Source organism: Gymnoscopelus braueri (assembly GCF_963280865.1).
Source record: "Gymnoscopelus braueri genome assembly, chromosome: 14".
Taxonomy (NCBI): domain Eukaryota; kingdom Metazoa; phylum Chordata; class Actinopteri; order Myctophiformes; family Myctophidae; genus Gymnoscopelus; species Gymnoscopelus braueri.
In genome coordinates this window covers 23,090,346-23,109,935 of record NC_137619.1, presented here as the reverse complement: position 1 = coordinate 23,109,935, position 19,590 = coordinate 23,090,346, and the positions used below count along the sequence as shown (strand labels likewise).

General features: G+C 42.3%; 1 protein-coding gene across 2 annotated transcripts; it reads left to right on the top strand.

The window, feature by feature from the left end:
* Positions 1–4,515: 4,515 nt before the first annotated feature.
* asrgl1 (asparaginase and isoaspartyl peptidase 1) lies at positions 4,516–9,949 on the top strand (the record flags this gene model as incomplete). 2 transcript variants are annotated; one of them, XM_080449799.1, is made up of 6 exons in its annotated part: positions 4,516–4,702; positions 5,168–5,310; positions 6,418–6,572; positions 6,726–6,847; positions 8,860–8,970; positions 9,641–9,949. In XM_080449799.1, the coding sequence occupies 6 exons, from the start codon at positions 4,516–4,518 to the stop codon at positions 9,853–9,855; spliced, it is 933 nt and encodes a 310-aa protein (XP_080305925.1). In that variant the 3' UTR covers positions 9,856–9,949. The 2 variants fall into 2 exon arrangements, with proteins under 2 accessions (XP_080305925.1, XP_080305926.1); XM_080449800.1 differs by having other exon boundaries at positions 8,860–9,059; positions 9,641–9,819.
* Between the last annotated feature and the right edge of the window lie 9,641 nt (positions 9,950–19,590).

Sequence of the window (19,590 nt, the reverse complement as noted above, 5' to 3'; positions counted from 1 at the left end):
GTTCTCTCTCCCCTACCTCTCCTCTCCTCTCCTCTCCTCTCCTCTCCTTATCCTCCTCGGCGGCTCGGATCACGGACAGAAATCCCGCTGGCGGAGCCCACGGATCACGACATGATGGCCCACGGACAAATAAGCAGCAGCGGCGGCGTCTCGGGCAAGTGATGCAAGGCGGCGGAGGGCATCGGCCAGGGCGGCGGTGGTAGCGGCGGCGGTAGCGGCGCTGGCGGTCCCGGCGATAGTGGTCGTGCTGCCTCGGTTCCTGTTCCCCTGTTCCAGCGCCTTCTCCTCCGCCTCCCTCTCCGGCTCTCGCTGCTCCGCTATCTTCTCCCCCCACCCCCCGCCCGCCCGCCCGCCTCCTCCTCTCCCCTCCACCACCACCTCCAGTTACGGGGAGCCCATACCTCCGATCGCGTATACGCGGGGGGAGCTCGCTTTCCGTCGGGGGCCGGGAGAGAGACTAAGCCGCCTTTGGGGGTCTCTTCGTCGGCCGGGGTTGAGGCTGTGGGCTGTCTGCAGGGCGAGGCGGAGGTTCCCTGGTTCCCAGCGCTGCTGCTGCTGCTGATGCTGCTGCTGCTGTCAGGGAGATGGAGCCGTCAATGGGACCGCAGCCCCTTCCAGCGCGCTCACGCGTTCTGCAGCGGGAGCGCGCCAAACCCTCATTTGAGAATGGGGGGCTCAGGCACCGTAGAGGCAGGCGCGTGCATGCCATTGCTCCTCTCTCGCGCGCGCGGTGGTGGAAAAAGTACCCAAATGTTTTACTTGAGTAAAAGTATCAATACTGCAATGTAGAAATACTCTGTTACAAGTGAAAGTCTGGAATTCAAAATTTACTTGAGTAAAAGTACACAAATATTGGTATCAAAATGTACTTAAGGTACCAAAAGTAGAAAGTAGGCTACTCATTACAGAATGTCCCATTTCAAGTTTTCAAATGTATACAAATATTTTTTAAATAGCAGATCAGCTATTTTCAAATAAGCAAAGTTTAAATAGGGCTGAAGTGGTTAATGTATGTTTTGTAATAATAATCAAAATCTACAAAGTAACTAGCTAAAGTTTTCAAATGATCGTAGTAAAAGTACAATTTGTCTCTGAGATGTAATGGAGTAGAAGTAAAAGTACAGACATTTGGAAATACTCCAGTAACGTAAAAGTACCTCAAAATACAGTACTTGAGTACATTCCACCACCACTGCTTTTCTCTATCTCTTTTCTTCCTCATCAGTCCTTCCCCGGCCGGTGTGTGTCAGGATAGTGCTGCTGCTCACACTAATCCTGAAGAAGGTGAAGAAGCACATGCCACATGTGTGGTATTGTTTAGTTACAGTGTCAAACTTGACTTCACATGCAGGTGGCCTGAATGTGAAGTCCATGAATATTAACCAGTGGAAGAAGTAGAAGTACTCAGATATTTTACTTAAGTAAAAGGAGCAATAGCACAATATAAAAATACTCTGTTACAAGTAAAAAATCTTACTTGAGTAAAAGTACAAAAGTGTTGGCATCAAAATATACTTAAAGTACCAGAATAGAAAATAGCAGACCTGCAAGCACACAAGGCGTTGTAGATCTGCTATGTATAAAATAAGGCTGAATTGGTTAATGTATGTTTTATAATATAATCATTTATATCTGCAGAGTAACTATTAACAAAAGTTTACTCCGGGGGGTGGGGGGTGAGTTTACTCCATTAAATAAAAAAATACCTCAAAATTGTACTTAAGTACAGTACTTGAGTACATGTAGTTACTTTACACCACTGACTAACAATGTGTATAGCGTGTTGATTAGTAATAGCCTAGTAGTTCAGATCAGATCAGATATGTAGAATGAATCATCAGCATCCATTAAAAACTAAATTGTTCACTATTTCAGCACCACGGTAAGCGTGCCGCTGGCCGTGGTGCTGAAATCCAGAACTAGCTTTCGTTGTTGATGCAGTGAAATGTTTCCTGTGTTTCTGTTACTTCAATTTTGATTGATTGATTGATTAATTAATTGATTGATTGATCAATTGGTTGATTGATTGACTGACTGACCGACCGACCCAGAGCCTGTATGCTGGTAGACACAAGTATTTTGCGATAGGTTGTAATTGCCTCTGAGATGATAGGAACATAATACAGTCTATCAATAACTATAAATGTACAGTGATTATATGAATTTATATAAATCTATTGCTACACATCTAGCAGCTACCTACTAAACGTTAGTACGTAGATAACAATGGCAGTTATAAAGTTACAACGGGTAATGCATGTAACTCGCTTGATCTAATGGATATATTTATTTGACTGCAGCTTTTAGTTTGAAACTACATTCGTAGGCTTTTCCTGTGACGTAAATGGTTGACGTTATGCTGGATGACCAATCACAGAGGGTGGTTTTGTCTTGGCCCAATCGCCCGGAGGGACGGCCGCGTTGTGATTGGCTATGAGACATTGAAGAAGAATCATGTTCATCAATTTCACCAAATAAGAGGGTGTAAAGGTTCTTTAAACTAGAATTAACTTTGCAGTTAGTAGACATAATTATCTTCAAAGGTCTCCCCTTTACAACTCTATATGGCGGTCTCCCAGACCCAGATACATTATCATTATCAAGATCTCGTCCCCCTGACAACCAACTAGCCAATCGCAGCGTGAACATCTTCTAGGGTATGGGATCTAGACTGTATGTTAGGACATTAATAGATCCTCGAACATTCGCATGATTCTGGTAAGGCTGAACAACTCGCTCTTTTTTCTTCAGAGTGCATTCATCTTCCATTGCAACACTGTGCTCATTTAAGCCTTGTGTTTATGTTTTGTATTTTGCATTTTAGCCCATTCTGATGATACATAGAAAACATCGTTCGGGTAGCGGACTGTCATGCATGCAAAGTACAGTTCTTCTGGTGAAAGCAACATTTTGCAACCGTTGACTGTAGAACAGCACAGTGGTGGAAGAAGTATTCACATTATTTACTCAAGTAAAGGTATCAATACAATTATTTGCAAACTTAACTTGCTAGTTATAACTAGTATCTTAAGTTTTCAAATAATTGTAGTGGAGTAAAAGTAGGAATATCTGCCTCTGAGATGTAGGTGAGTAGAAGTCAGTGGTGTAAAGTAACTAAGTACATTTACTCAAGTACTGTACTTAAGTATGATTTTGAGGATTTGTCGTACTTTCAATACTTTTACTTCTACTCCACTACATCTCAGAGGCAAATATTGTACTTTTACAGTTTTTCTCCACTATAATTATTTGAAAACGTTAGTTACTAGTTACTGAACAGATATACATTATTATATTATTATTTTATACATAGGCTATTTGAAAATTGATGCCAAACGTTGTGAGCTTGTAGATCTGCTATTTTCAAACATTTCAGTACTTTTACTTTTGGTACATAAAGTATATTTTGATGCCAATACCTTTGTGCTTTTACTCAAGTAAGATTTTGAACACAGGCCTTTTACTTGTAACAGAGTATTTTTGTATTGTGGTATTGCTCCTTTTACTTAAGTAAAATATCTGAGTATTTCTTCAACCACTGGTAAAATAAAGTAAAAGTATAGAAAATTGGAAATACTCCAGTAAAGTAAAAAAAATACCTCAAATGTGTACTTATGTACAATTCTTGAGTAAATGTACTCAGTTTCTTTCCATCACTGGAACAGCGTAGGTTTGACTACAGCATAGAGTCTAGCTATACTAGTAAACCTAATGCTGGTAAATACTGTATCTCCACATGCATTAAGGATCATAATCCATAGAGGTGCTGAGACTGAATAAAAGTACTTGAGAACTCGTCTCAGGTTCCTTCCTACTCAGATTACTATTGCAAAATGTTATTTCAGCTGTTTCGTCCTGCTGCATGGGGTTCAACCTTTTAGCAGTTCATATTTCGTAGTATTCCCTATATAGGCGATATAGTAGGCTATATTGTGATGTACTATAACAATGTCAATACTCATCTATAATACTGTATTATTAGATGTTAGAGCCATAACACACTTTGATTTTGCCTTAAATGTAAGGCCTAGATTAGTAGTTTTAATGAAAAACTAAGATTACTTACTGGTCATATGACTGATGGGTTCGGTTGAAACACTGGTAGAAGATTGCATGTATTAAACATATTGCTGATTATCTATGTCATTGGTTCTCAAAGTGAGAATAATAATAATTTTAACCACTTTAACCTTTTACACTTTGGCTATTCAAAAATAGCAGATATACAAGCTCATAGCACCGAGTGCCGCACTATGAGCTTGTACATCTGCTATTTTTGAAAAATCATGAAAATGTGTGCAAATCTTTGAATATTATACTTTTTAAAGCGAACATTTGTAACTCAAATCTTTGCTTCTGGGGGGAGGGGGGGGGGGGTTCCTGGAACAACAATATTTTGACATGGGGGTCCTTGGGCCAAATACATATCATTTTGGGGGTCGTTGACATGAAAAAGTTTGATAATCACTGATCTATGTCACCTCGCTCCCCCAGTTCCATCCTTGTTGATCCGTCATGTTGCCTGTGCTGGTGGTCCACGGAGGGGCGGGACAGATCCCCAAGGAGAGGGCAGACTTGTCTGGCGCCGGGGTGAGGGCGGCCGTCCGAGGCGGGTACACCATCCTCCAGGGTGGGGGCAGTGCCATGGATGCTGTGGTAGAAGCAGTCACTCTGTTGGAAAATAACCCCGCCTTCAACGCAGGTAGAGCACGGACAAAATAGGCCTGTCACAGTTATTACATAGTAGTAATCGCATATGCCAATTATTTGATAATCGCTATTTCTTTGCATAAACGTCATAATCGTTTCCATGTTGAAAGATTTTCATACATTTTCTAATATCCAAAAACAAAAAAAAAGAGCAGATCTACAAGCTCACAATCATGATGCATTGTGAGCTATACATTGATTGAATAAAGTTTTTAAATACAGTATGTCAGTCATTTCAGTCAGTCGTGTCCAAAACAATGAACAAGAAAAATAAGGTCCAGGTTGAATTTGGCTTGAATTCCACTTCAAATCAGTGGCGTGCATGCATACCTTTAGACTCAAACCTAATCTGAACTAAAGTAATAGTTTGCTCTATGAGTTTGATCATTTCTCTTTTGATGCCAGTGCTTCAAACTGAAACCATATTTGTATCTTCCTGTTTCCCATCATGCTTCAGGATGTGGGTCAGTGTTGAACTCCAAAGGGGAGGTAGAGATGGACGCCATAGTCATGGATGGCAGAACGCTAGCTAGTGGAGCTGTGTCCGCTGTACGCAACATAGCCAACCCTATCCAGCTAGCACGCCTGGTTATGGAAAAGGTACGTGCAGTTACATATATACACGCACGCACGCACGCACGCACGCACGCACGCACGCACGCGCACACACACGCGCGCACACACACACACACACACACACAGACACAGACACAGACACACACACACACACACACACACACACACACACACACACACACACACACACACACACACACACACACACACACACACACACACACACACACACACAGTACACACAGGTGCACGCAGACACCTAAACCAAATATTCAGGTGTTTAAAAAAAATATATGCTATTTATAAAGCACAAAACAAAGAAACAAAGAAAGATTTACTAAAAGAATAGAACACAACGTGTACAAAAAGTGTAGTGTGAAAAAAAAAGCATTAAGAGAATCAACAATAAAATTATGAACAATAATAAACATCTAAATTATGGAAAGGCCCTTCACAAAATCAAGCAAAATCAAGCAACAAGACTATCACCCATATTATATATATATATATATATATATATATATATATATATATATATATATATATATATATATATATATATATAATTCTCACACAATGATTGTTGATGGATTTCGTAGTTCCAATGTAACAATATTGCCTGGTTATTAACACAGTGCAATACGATTACGATCCGATGCCTGTCTTAGTATCCACACTTTTAATGCATCCTGATTAATTATGAATATGATACTAATATAGATGAATGCTTTTAAGCTAAGTTTAATGGCAACGTCTAGTCATCATTGCCCACAGAGGGCCAACATTGTGCATGTTGTCGTTCCAACAGAACACCACATCCCAGGATAATGCTAATAGGGAGGTTACAGTTTGCAATGCATTGATTTGTTAAAATAAAGACGTAAGACTATTAAGCAAACAGCAGAGTACCTTGGACTTGCAGCAGAGCAACAGTGCCCATATTCTCTTATACAGTAACAGGTGATTTAGCTAATTCATTAATCTGTCTGTAGTTGTTGTTGTGTTAATTAGGGAAATGACTTGGTGTAGTGTTTGGGTGGAATGGACACCTGCATGCACATGGCCATCTGTGACACATGTCTGGAAACCGTTGTTCTAATGGGGATTAGTGACCTTTGCCTTCTGTTCCAGACAAGTCATTTGTGTCTAACGGCAGAGGGTGCCAGTCAGTTTGCACGGACCATGTGCGTACCAGAGGTACCAGCAGAGTCCCTCATCACGGACTACGCCCGCATGCGCTGGAGAAAGAACCTGGCCCCAGATGCCAACCCTGTGGAGTGCCAAATGTGAGATACATGATCAACTGTATTCATGTTTTTTAGGGAAATACTCAACTTGTTGATGGTGTGTTGTGGACTCTTCTGTTTGTCTGATTTCCTTCCTACACTGTCTTTATTAACAAATAACCAGTCCTTAATAAATGAATGCTGTGCATGCAGGGGGAAGATGGGGACAGTGGGAGCGGTAGCAGTAGATGTGGAGGGGAACATAGCGTGTGCGACCTCTACGGGTGGTATGCTAAACAAGATGGAGGGACGAGTGGGCGATACGGCCTGTATAGGTCAGTATACCTCTTAGTTCCTACATATGTAGTTATAATCTATGTCAAGAGTGTGGTAAGATCACTGGCTAGGTTGCACGATTTTGTTATCTTGGCCAAAGATGCAAAGGGGTCAAAGAACAGTGATAACATAAAAATGCAAAAATGTTACTTTGAGACACTGACCATTGACCCTCAGGGGTTCGTAGAAGGATTTATGTGTGTTTGTGTCTGGCAGTGGAGTCTAGAGCTGCAAACCACCACACAAAACCATACACACATACATATTGCATTATGTTATGTTATGTTATGTTATGTTATGTTATGTTATGTTATGTTATGTTATGTTATGTTATGTTATGTTATGTTATGTTATGTTATGTAGCTGTGTTGACCAAAGACTTGTCCAGCATTTTTCTACTTACTCTCTATAATAATATAATTCGCAGAGGTTGACACACCTCACAGTTGTGTATAGAGTACAGAGCCATGGTTTGTTGATGTTTTGTGGCATCAACCATGAGTGGAGTTTGATCTCCACCACTCTACCATTATCTGTTACTTATTTGTCACGATCAGTAAATGGATGACTACTGCAGATTGCCCATGATATTATGGACAGAATATATCACTTGATGTAAATGACCAACTTTATAGATGACCAATAAGGTAACTAGAGTTGAATACTACTCCATTTCAAAACAATGATTCATGATTAAAAGTAACAAAAGATTTTAAGGTATTTTAAATATGATAGATGACTTGACGCTGCTGTCCTGAATGTTCCAACCTCTATGAAGTTCCTGTTTGTAACTGTTGACCCGAGAAACACTAGTACTGTAAACATTAAGGGAAACAGACAACTAACTAGGTAGGCTACTGAAAATGTCCATAAGATTGTATTTATTTATTTTTATTTGCTAGTGGTGTGATGTTTGACATGACACATTTATGTAAACTTGTACCATGAGAGCTGTCATGACATACAGTATACAATACTAATTGTAACATGACACTATTATGTCATTGGTCATAAACTACCACTGCAAGTGACAGCTGTCATGACATGTCTAGAACATGATTATGTCAGTCTTGTGATGGTGGGTTCAGGTAAAGTGTTACAAACGTGTTATAGAGCGTGCCAAAAAACCTGAAGGGGGCGTCAACAAGTGTCTTTTGGTAGCTGCGGACATCTTTGAGGGGTAAAAACCAGGTTGACTTAACATTGCCCAATGCCACGCCCAATGCCTCGCCCCCCGTGGTGACGACACGTTGGCACGCTTAATAGAGATTAGCTGTAAAGTACCTGTGTGGGTGTGCACTGTACAGGAGTAGTCTACTCCGATGTCATTTAAAGTGACAGTATGCCAATGACCAATGTATTCAACAGAGGTGCATAGGACTTCATCTGCTGTAGTTTCTAACCTGAACTGGAAAACAAACTACAACATCAGTCTGGGGTTTCATGCCCTTTAACAGTATAAAGTGTTGTTGACACTGCCATCTAGTGTTGCTGATGTGCAATTGCATTGCAAGCTATTATCTCATTTCCATCTTCAGTAAAAAGCTAAAAGGAAATCAACTGAGATTATACTTGCCTTCTGTATGGAAGCCCTGTTGAATGAAACCCTTATATCTTCAGAGAGTAAATGAATGTACATTTGTGGTATGCTCTGTTTTAACTCCATCCTCACCTTAGTGAGGATGGAGAGCTGATGTGCAACACAGGTCTCAAGGGCACTAAACGGTCCAAAATGCTTTCATCGCAGCAGTGATACTGTATGAATTATACAACATCGTCCTTAGAGTAATGCATTTTGTGCTTGACTTCCTTGTGTGTGTGCGTGTGTGCGTGTGTGTGTGTGTGTGTGTGTGTGTGTGTGTGTGTGTGTGTGCGTGTGTGCGTGCGTGCGTGCGTGCGTGCGTGCGTGCGTGCGTGCGTGCGTGCGTGCGTGCGTGCGTGCGTGCGTGCGTGCGTGCGTGCGTGCGTGCGTGCGTGCGTGCGTGCGTGCGTGCGTGCGTGCGTGCTGCAGGTTGTGGGGGTTATGCAGATAACAAGGTTGGAGCAGTGTCTCCTACTGGACATGGAGAAGCCATCATGAAGGTCACTCTGGCCAGACTTATCCTCTTCTACATGGAGCAAGGTCACTTCTACGCTTCCATTTCACTCCTCTCTGTCCTTCCTTCCAAGCCATCATCAACATCCCCCTCATCTCTCCATATGCCCATGACAGTAATTCCCTCATCCCTTCCATGTGATAATGACACTTTATTTATAGCACCTTTCCTACATGAAACCTAACTTAAAATGCTCTGCTAGAGAAAATATAAAACCTAACTCAAAATGCTCTACTATTTACACTAGACCACTGATAACATAAACCCTAAAGGCGGTTACACACCGGCGAATATGCGAATATACACAAAATTCGGACTCGTTCCGAATAATTAAAAGACGCTTTTTTCGCTCCGCGAAACTGGTGTGGAAGCTTGCATTGACTTTATAAGGTTTTAAAAATAAACGTATTATTCGCCTGAAAAAAATCGCCCCGGTGTGTAAGGACCTTTACTCAAAATGCTCTACTATTTACACTAGAGACAATATAAAACCTAACTCAAAATGCTATACTATTTACACTAGAGACAATATAAAACCTAACTCAAAATGCTATACTATTTACACTAGACCACTGATAACATAAACCCTAACTCAAAATGCTCTACTATTTACACTATAGACAATATGAAACCTGACTCAAAGTGCTTACACTAGAGAAAATATAAAACATGTATTCACCTCTCATCTGCACCCAGGTCATTCTGCGGAGGAGGCCAGTGACTTGGGCCTGGCCTACATGAAGGAACGGGTGGCCGGTCTGGGTGGGGTGGTGACGGTTGACCCCCAGGGGAGCTGGGCAGCCCGGTTCTCCAGCCAACAGATGTCCTGGGCCGCGGCCCAGAAGGACACGCTCTACTACGGCATGTACAAAGGAGAACGCTTCACTCAGAGCATCCATGACCTGCACTGAGGGGAAAGTTGATGGAGACGTTTAGAGTGTTCAGGTGTTGAGAAGTTATGTTGTGTGTATGTGTATGTGTGTGCAGGGATGCATTGGTCTTGGGACCCGGTAGTCTGGGAGGCTTCGGCTCAAAGCCTAGACAGCAGGGGCGCGGCCACTGCTTTCTGATTCAAATCAACAGCCAATGAAGAAAAGGGGGCGGGATCCACATGCAGTGGGTGTTGCATGTAAATAGGAGCGACGGGAAACAATTTCCCCTTAAGAAATTGCGGCCGCCATTGTTGTGTACTGCTGTTTGCCTCTCGTCTGACTTTTTAGGCGAGTTGCACAGCTCTCAGACCGGTAAGAGGCGTGTCCGCTCAGATTCTGAGCGTAAGTTACATCCCGCCCACAAATACCAGGGTTTTGGCCCAGAAGTTCCTCGCCCCTCCCGTTTGTATGCGAGAGCTGGCGAAAACTTCTGGGAACTCAGATTAGGGACCCGGTAACACGCCGTGCAACCCCTTTTTTGAGCAGGAGCACACGCACGCATCGATTTAAAATAACCCCTTAATTCACACCTCAACAAAGTTTACAAAGGCTCCCGACTGCCGGGTGTCACACCAGCATGAATTAACATAGGAATGAGCCTAGATGCATATCAATTGTCCATTGTGTGACCTGTAGTGTAGGTGTTAAGCGAAGTGCGCGTGATGTTTTTAAAATAGCGTCCCACCACTAACAAAATCACCAATACAACACTGTGTGTGTGTGTGTGTGTGTGTGTGTGTGTGTGTGTGTGTGTACGTGCGAGAAATATAGAGATAGAGAGATGTTCTGTCTTCTTTGCCTGTCTCTGCGTCCTAGACACACAAATTCATGTGATGAAGAACTTAGTTATCTAGTTCTGGTTTTGGTTTAGGCAAGTAATAATCAGGCTAGGAACTATTAGGTGCCAATTTAGGTCTGGGACACCAGGTGAATGTATAACCTCCTGGTGGATAGGAAACTAGCATTACCTGAAAGCATTATGCGTTAAAACCACTGACTTATATGTCAGACCAGGCTCTCCTCTCACTCAACTGTTCCACTTTCACTAATGTAGGCCTACATCTCTCACTAATCTTCACATTTTAAAAGGACCAATGACATTTTATTTCTAGTTCTAGTTTTTTTTTCAATTTAGGCATTTAGTAGGCCAGGTGACGCTTTTATCGAGAGTGACTCATCGTATAATGTTTTTTCTAAAACAACATTTCTTAAATGCATTTTATTTTCACAACCTGTATTTTGTATTGGAAATGTGAGATTTGATTTTAGACAAATTGACCAGAAATGTATTTTCTTGCTTTCTTTTTAACTTAACATCTTCTTTAACAAAATACAGTACATCACGCTGTTTGAACCCAGATCTTCCTAGGCCTGTTTGGCACCTCTGATTGTTTGGCTTTGTGTCCAAAACAAAGCCAGTGTGTATAAAATGTTGTCAATTATATATGATGCTGAAGCTGAGCCTTTATATAAGTAAAATCCTTGAATCCTAAAAATAAATACTAATCATTGACTACCTCATTTTCCAGTGTCTACTACATGCACTACCCAAATCAGTACACTAGATGGAGCTACTTCATTAACCACTGACACTGATTGAGGTGAACTTGAATTGAAACAAAACAAAATAAGGTAGAGGAAAAGTTAATGTGGGTAAGATTCAAGTAGAGGATTGGCAGACAGACTAGTTGCCAGGTTACATTTTTAATTTAACACTTTGGCCCAAAGAAAACTTAAGTGCCGGGCTACCAGTAGTCAGTCATTAGCCTATATAGCTTCACAACATAAGATTAGGTATGCTCAATATTACAGGACATCCTACATGGCTGGTTAAAACAACAAAAATAGATTATGTTCAGTTCCTGTGTTCCTGCAAAATCCATACACAGTACAATTCTCAGTTCACTCATGAGTTATAATGGAACACTGAGTAATTTGACTGTGTAGTAGCATCAGAGGAATTAGATTTATAATTCTTGAAATGAACAAACTTTCTACTTTGCTTTTCAGAATCCAGTGTCTCCAACTGCAAGTAGCCTATATAAGCTACCTTTGATCATACTTCAATTAAGCTATTTAGTTATAAATATGACAACAATGAACCAGCTCAGTGCCCTTGAGGTTAGAGTGTCTGCCCTGCGATTGGGAGGTGAGGGTTCAACAATTCCCCGCCCGGGTCATACCAAAGACTATAAAATGGGACCCAATGCCTCCCTGCTTGGCACTCGGCATCAAGGGCTGGATTTGGGGTAAGTCCCTGTGACATAGCATCATGTCCAGGGGGTGTACTTCTACATCATGGCTGGGTGATGTACTTGCACATCAAGCAAGTACACCCCCACACTACAGAAACAGGAGATAGGCTCCTGCCCCTATGGGGCACATGGCTCTGGAACTGTTGGTTCTCAAGCCTATACTTATTATGACAATGAAATCTCTTCACAAACTATAAACAAACTTTGAAAGTAGGCTATTGGAAAATAAACCATATACATATAGTGTCCCTATACTGGGCATGTCATTCAACAAAAATTGGTGAACATTCGGCGATAGATAGCAGATCTACAAGCCCATGTAATACAATGCATTGTGAGCATGTAGATCTGTATTTTCTGCCCTAGTGTGTACGAGCTCTATGTCTGCTTTTAAAGCAAAGTTGTCATATGATCTTTAAATTGTTGTTTACTGTAAACTATTGGTCCTGGACATAGCTCCATGTTGCTTTGAGTGTCAACTCTGAAACCTAAACACATTTGTTGTATGTTGGGTGTAAACAGCGTTCTAGGACCCAGAGAGATAATAACCGCATGAACAGGTTTACTTCAGTTTGTGTTCTAAACAAACCATATAGGCTATACAATCCACCTGTGAGGATCTGCACAGTAAGTTATTATTTGTCACTCTGACAGTGTACAAATGTAATGCAGTGGTGGAAAGTAAGTAGCCTACATTTACTCAAGTACTGTACTTAAGTATAATTTTGAGGTTCCATGTTGTAATACTGTATATTTCTACTCCACTACATCTCAGAGGCAGAGGCACTACATCTCAGATTCACTTTTTACTCCACTACAATTATTTTAAAACTTAAGTTACTAGTTACTTTGTAGATTTAGATTACTATTCCACAAGATACATTAACCAATTAAGTCCTTAAGTCTTCCTCTGTTCGAAAATAGCTGATCTACAAGCTCAGAAAGCGCAATGCAATGTGAGATTGTAGATCTGCTATATTTTATTTTACAAAATTGATATTTAAAACTTTTGAAAAAACGTGTGGGACATTCTGCACAATGAATAGGCTACTTCAACTTTTGGTAGGCCTACATTAAGTACTTTTGATACTTGGCTGTAGGCTTTTACTCAAGTAACGGAGTAGGCTACATCTTCAACTGGATCCTTTAGGGTCAATTTCATATGGAGCATTTGGCAGTGTTGTAAAGTAACTAAGTACATTTACTCAAGTACTGTACTTAAGTAAAATGTTGAGGTACTTTTACTTTACTGGACTCGAGTATTTCCAATTTTCCATACTTTTACTTCTACTCCACTATACATCTCAGAGGCAAATATTGTACTTTTTACTCCACTACAATTATTTGGAAAATGTAGTTTACTAGTAACTTTGTAGATTTTGATTATTATTACAAAACATACATGAACCACTTCAGCCGGCCATTTGAAAATAGCCTATCTATAAGATCTGCTATTTTCTAAAGATTTGTATACATTTGAAAACTTGTGAAATGAGTTTTACTTTTGTACTATACTATAAGTATATTTTGATACCATTACTTTTATACTTTTACTCAAGTACATTTTGATTACCGGACTTTTACTTGTAACGGCGTATTTTTTTTACATTGCAGTGTTGATACTTTTGCCTAAATACAAAATGTGAGTAGGCTACTTTTTCCACCACTGGCTCTTGTGGTTATTATTATACAAACAGTGTGGGATCGAGGTGAGATGTGGGCTCTTCTCTTCTCTTCCCTGCGCAGTGCTGTGGTTATTGGCCAGCCCAGCTCTGCTCCAGCAGGAAAAGGGGCCGGACTGAAGGACTCCTGTCCCGTCCGGTTGGCTTCGACAGTACAAAGCCTCCAGGACCTTGACAGGACCACTTGAGCTGTGACAGGAGGAGACAAGAGACCCGCGGGTGAAAGCAAGGACGAACGAGCCGCATCCGCTTGGAGAACTTCTGCTGCTCCGTCGGTGGTGGAGGAGGAGGAGGAGGAGGGAAAGTCGTTTTCATCACCGATTTTAATTTAAAAAAAAATCTGGAGTCGGACTTGTTAAGAACTTTTTTTTCTTATTTTTTGTTTCATTTTTTTTTACCATGGACAAGTGAAGTGCATCGGGTTTTTGGGAGCATCGAAACGGTTTCCCGACCCCACACGCACCCGAACTGTAAGATAATATAATTATAATAGGCTACTGCTGCAAACTGTTGAGAAATACGACTCCAATGTCAAATTACAATAGGACATAGTGTGTGTGTGTGTGTGTGTGTGTGTGTGTGTGTGTGTGTGTGTGTGTGTGTGTGTGTGTGTGTGTGTGTGTGTGTGTGTGTGTGTGCGCGCGCGCGCGCATGCGTGCGTGCGTGCATGGCTTGGCTGCTAAGGTGATAAATTGTGCTAAATGGCATTTCTAGTTCTCTGCTTTAGGATACTGTGGCTGATGTCCTGGCTACCCGTTTAATAGGCCTGCCCTGTGGCTGTGGAAGTAGCCTCATTTATTACACTATACTACATCAACATGGATTACACATCTCCTCAGGTTGCCAACAGGCTCTCATTACCATGTTCTATAGACCACGGTAACACTGAATGGCAACCCAAGTGTCAGATTAAATTTAGATTATTAGGCTAAGAAAAACTAGGAACATCGAAGGAAAGTGGCTTGATGGTGAGATTATGAATCTCATATCATTTTACACAGAGCGTGAGCATCTTTCAATAATAGGATAGTCCATAAAAATGATAATAGCTAATCAAATGATAATACAAATGGTAATAATGATATAGGCTTCTGTACACTTCATAGTCTGTGTGGCTTCCTGCCCCAAACATAGGCATATAGGCTAACCGAATAAAACTTTCTAAAAATGTTTATTCCTTTCAATTGATGCTAGATCGGCACAGTGTGTTCTATTTAAATAGCTACAGATTCAAACAGGCAATCTGTAAATGGCTTCTGAATGCATACTGTACCTTCTCAGATGGGCCTATTCATGTGCGCGCTGTGCTCGGACTCAGAGAGAGAGAGAAGCCGCCTTCGGGGTGCATAGCAGCCTTTCCCCTGGGACGGCTCGATTCCGTTCCCAGGGAAAAATGGAACTGATGAGGACAGAGAAAAGCTATTCATAGCGAGGGGGACAGAGAGGAAAGCGACGGCTTTCATCCTGACAGGACCAGTCTATGAATAGAAACGGATACTTGTGACCGGCCATCTGAGCAGTCTAGAGGAGCATCATCAAGAATTTAATTGTGAATGCAAAGGGTTGTTGTGTTTTTAGAAGAGAGTTTTCCAGGGAAATAAATAATCTCTCTCTGTGCTTGCATGAGTGTGTGCATGTGCCTGTGTGTGTGCCTGTTTGCCTGTGTGTGTGTGTGTGTGTGTGTGCCCGTGCGTGCGTGCGTGTGTGTGTGTGTGTGTGTGTGTCAGAACCGGTTTGTTTGCGTCTATCACGGCCCCTGTTGCTTTGTGTTTGAGGAGGGGTCTCCGGTCGCTCCGTTCCCATGGAGATGAGAAGAGCCACTTCCTGAGTCTTCAGTGTGACCCACAACTCTGAAGGGCAGGAAGACAGACAGCTGGAGAGAGAGAGAGAGAGAGAGAATGAGAGAGAGAGAGAGAGAGAGAGAGAGAGAGAGAGAGAGAGAGAGAGAGAGAGAGAGAGAGAGAATATGAGAGAGAGAGAGAGAGAGAGAGAGAGAGAGAGAGAGAGAGAGAGGTTGTGGTGGGGTGCTAGACAACTAGGCTAGACATTATTGAGACTTCTGTGCAAACATAGGACTGACCAGGGCCAGTGTGCTGTAGGCTTGTGTAGTTTTGACATACTGTAGGTTTGACACCGCCTGACTTGAAGGGTCGTAAATATGAATGTGAACGTAGCCTCACTTTCTTTTTCTGTTTCTCTTATAGTGGCCCTTCTCTGTCTCTCCGTCTCTTACTTGCACTGTGATTCTGTGTCTTTCATAAATGCAGAATGTCATGCAAGGTGTTATCATTAGCCATCTCCAGTGAGGTTAAGGCCAGGGGCGAGATAACTCTTTGTGTCATTCTACGTAGATTCTCACAAATTTGCTGAAGGGGAATATAGCATCACAGAAAAAGCTGCTTACAGTTACATCACTGTACTCATCAGTGATGCTACTGAAAACAACCTTTTCTGTGATGCCATTGTTCCCTTCAGCAAATCTGTGAGAATCTACGTAGAATGACACAAAAAGTTCACCCTTCGTCTCGCCCCTGGCCTTAACCTCACTGGAGATGGCTAATATTGTAGAAAATATCAACTGTGATATGATTTTTGTGTCACTATCATGCAGCGCTGCTACAGATGTGACAAAATGACCCCCATGCAAGTACTGTATGCTTTACTAGCTAACTTTATTTGCTGTGATGTTTGGGGCCCGGGGCGGGGTGTGGAGGAACATTAACTCGTCATTTGTCCTGTAGGAGTGAAACCGCGTTAATGATCGGTGTTCCGGTGTTCCGGACCACCGCGCCTGTTAGCGTTCTGGACCGTGATCGGAATACCGCCGTTCCATTACCTCTACAAGGTCAGCTGCCAAGAGAGGAATGGGGTAAGGGGGAGGGATGGAAAGAGGGAGGGAAGTGAAAGAAAGAAAGAAAGAAAAGAAAGAAAGAAAGAAAGAAAGAAAGAAAAGAAAGAAAGGCAATATTACAGTAGAGAATGAGAGGGAGTAGAAGAGCAAAAGAGAAGGTAGAAGAAAGCAACAGAGAGAATAGAACAAGAGAGAAAGCAGAGTTGGTGAGAGAGAGAGAAAGAGAGAGAGAGAGAGAGAGAGAGAGAGAGAGAGAGAGAGAGAGAGAGAGAGAGAGAGAGAGAGAGAAGAGCAGAGCTGCGGAAGGGGAGGGAGGGATTTAAGGACAGGGTGGGGTTTGTCTTATCAGATAAAGAATGGAAAGTTTTATAACCACACACACACACACACACACACACACACACACACACACACACACACACACACACACACACACACACAGTATGGCCTCACACATACAAGTGGAGGTCACCGCCATTGGTAAATGTCAAACATGAAGGTTTAAAGGAGACATGAATTATACAGTGAAGGACAATCAGGGACTGCAGTGTGCTGAACGTCACACTGCACGTCACACCAAAATGACGTTCAAAATTAAACACAAGGCAGCTTGCAGTGAAAACCAGATACAATCCTGAAAGTTAATACAAAACCTAGGATCACGGTTGCGGGGAAACAAACTAAATAAAACTTGCCAAGCATCATTCCATACTTTTTTGTTTTTTTTATTACATTTATGAAGCTCTGTTACAATTGATTCCAGTGTCTTTGATCTACTGTAGCAGCTACAGGCTGTGGGGGCCTGCTTTTTGAGCTTTTTCTCACACACACACACACACACACACACACACACACACACACACACACACACACACACACACACACACACACACACACACACACACACACACACACACACACACACACACACACACACACACACACACACACACACACACACTCTTACTTAAGTTGCTGTGGAACTACACAGTCAATATACAAACGAATTGGGGCCCAAATGGTCACATTTGTACACTGAGGATTTTACTATGCACTGTGGTAGCTAACCGGTCAGTCATAGTTAGCTGAAGACTAATAAGAGTGGGACAGACAGACCAAAATCCCCACCAGACACCGGCTGATCTATAAAGTGTGTGTGTCCTTGTATCTCTTACAGTGTGAGTGTGTATCAGCAGCGGCGGTTGTAGCAGGGGGAAAGGCGAAGGCTACAGAGGTGTGTGTTTGTGTTTGTGCATGCTGTGTGTGTGTGTGTGTGTGTGTGTGTGTGTGTGTGTGTGTGTGTGTGTGTGTGTGTGTGTGTGTGTGTGTGTGTACCAGAATGTACAGAGTTGAGGTTGTTCACCAGTATGATACTGAAAGGAATGCTTTGATATAGAAGGCCCTGGATCTAAGCCAGATTGAGTGATCTGCTGCGTGTGTGCGACTGCACGCGTGGGTGCATGCCCGATGATGTTTGCATCTCCTTGTGTCTGTGTGCATGTGCTGAACTTATCAGATCAGATTGATTCTAGGATACTCTCTCCCTCTGTGTCTTAGCAGCTTGTCAGTTCTTGGCTATAGCAACATTTCATGAATGGCTCAGTAAGTGACACATCACAGTGTTTCACAAACAGTGGGTCGGGACCCATTATTGGATCTCGGCCCTATTTTTATGGGTTGCGAGTAATTATCACTCTTTTTTTTCCAGTTTCCTTCAAATAAAAAATATGTTTTAAGTTAGATGTTTGTACTTGGAGTGTTGACTTTGGCATTGATTGAGCATTGACTATATTCACACAGCGGCCATTTTGCTCTCACGTCATATTTGCGGGTTGGGAAGAAAGGCCACCGGGGTGGCATTATTTCATTAACTTAATAGCAAAATGGCCGCTGTGTGAATATGGTGAATAGAGGTACAGATCACTGGCAGAGTCCTTCACCCAAACTTTTGTGAGTGATTGAGTGAGAGAGAGAGAGTAGTAGAATGTATGGTATTGGACAAGTGTGTCTTGGGTATAGTGGGGAAAGAATGCACAAACACATGCGCACATATGCAAGCAAAGCAAACATGCACAATTGCATACATGATTAAGATTTAATTAATATTACCTGTATTTCTCTCTCTCTCTCTTTCTCTATCACACACGCACACGCACACGCACACACACACACACACACACACTATAATAAACATTTCTCTCTCTCCGTTTCTGTCACATACGCCTTTACCCCGGTGTATCGAAAATAATTTGACAAAAACCTGTCTTTTTTCTCCATTAGTGTACTACTTTCAGACTCTCAATTCTCTCTGTACATTAGCCCAACACAGTAAAATCCTTAAGTGTTCATTTAACCCAGAGAGTGTTCAAATAGAACCAAAGGGACCCAAGGGTCCATGTGTACACTGTTTTACTGTGACTGTATATGAACTGGTACACCCTGCTGTGAGCTCTAAAAAGGGCTAAAAGTCAGAGCTTCCATCTTGCCACTTCTCTCCTTCCTCCTCCCCTTTTCCTGCCCCATTTCCTCCTTGCCTCTCTCTCTCTCTCCTCGCTGTGTGTGAGCCGGTTGCCAAGTGCTAAGAATGTGGGGAATGCAGGATTGCAGCGTTCTGATAAAGTTTGCCTTGTTCCCCCAGTGACCTGGGAGAGAGAGAACACAAGAGCAAGGACCCACAAGACTGCATGTGTCGTGTAGTTGACCACACACGAGTCACGACACACATACTGTACACACACACACACCCGCGCACACATGCACATACTCGCGCGCACGCACACACACACACACACACACACACACCCGCGCACACATGCACATACTCGCGCACACGCGCACGCACACACACACACACACACACACCCGCGCACACATGCACATACTCGCGCGCACGCACACACACACACACACACACACACACACACAC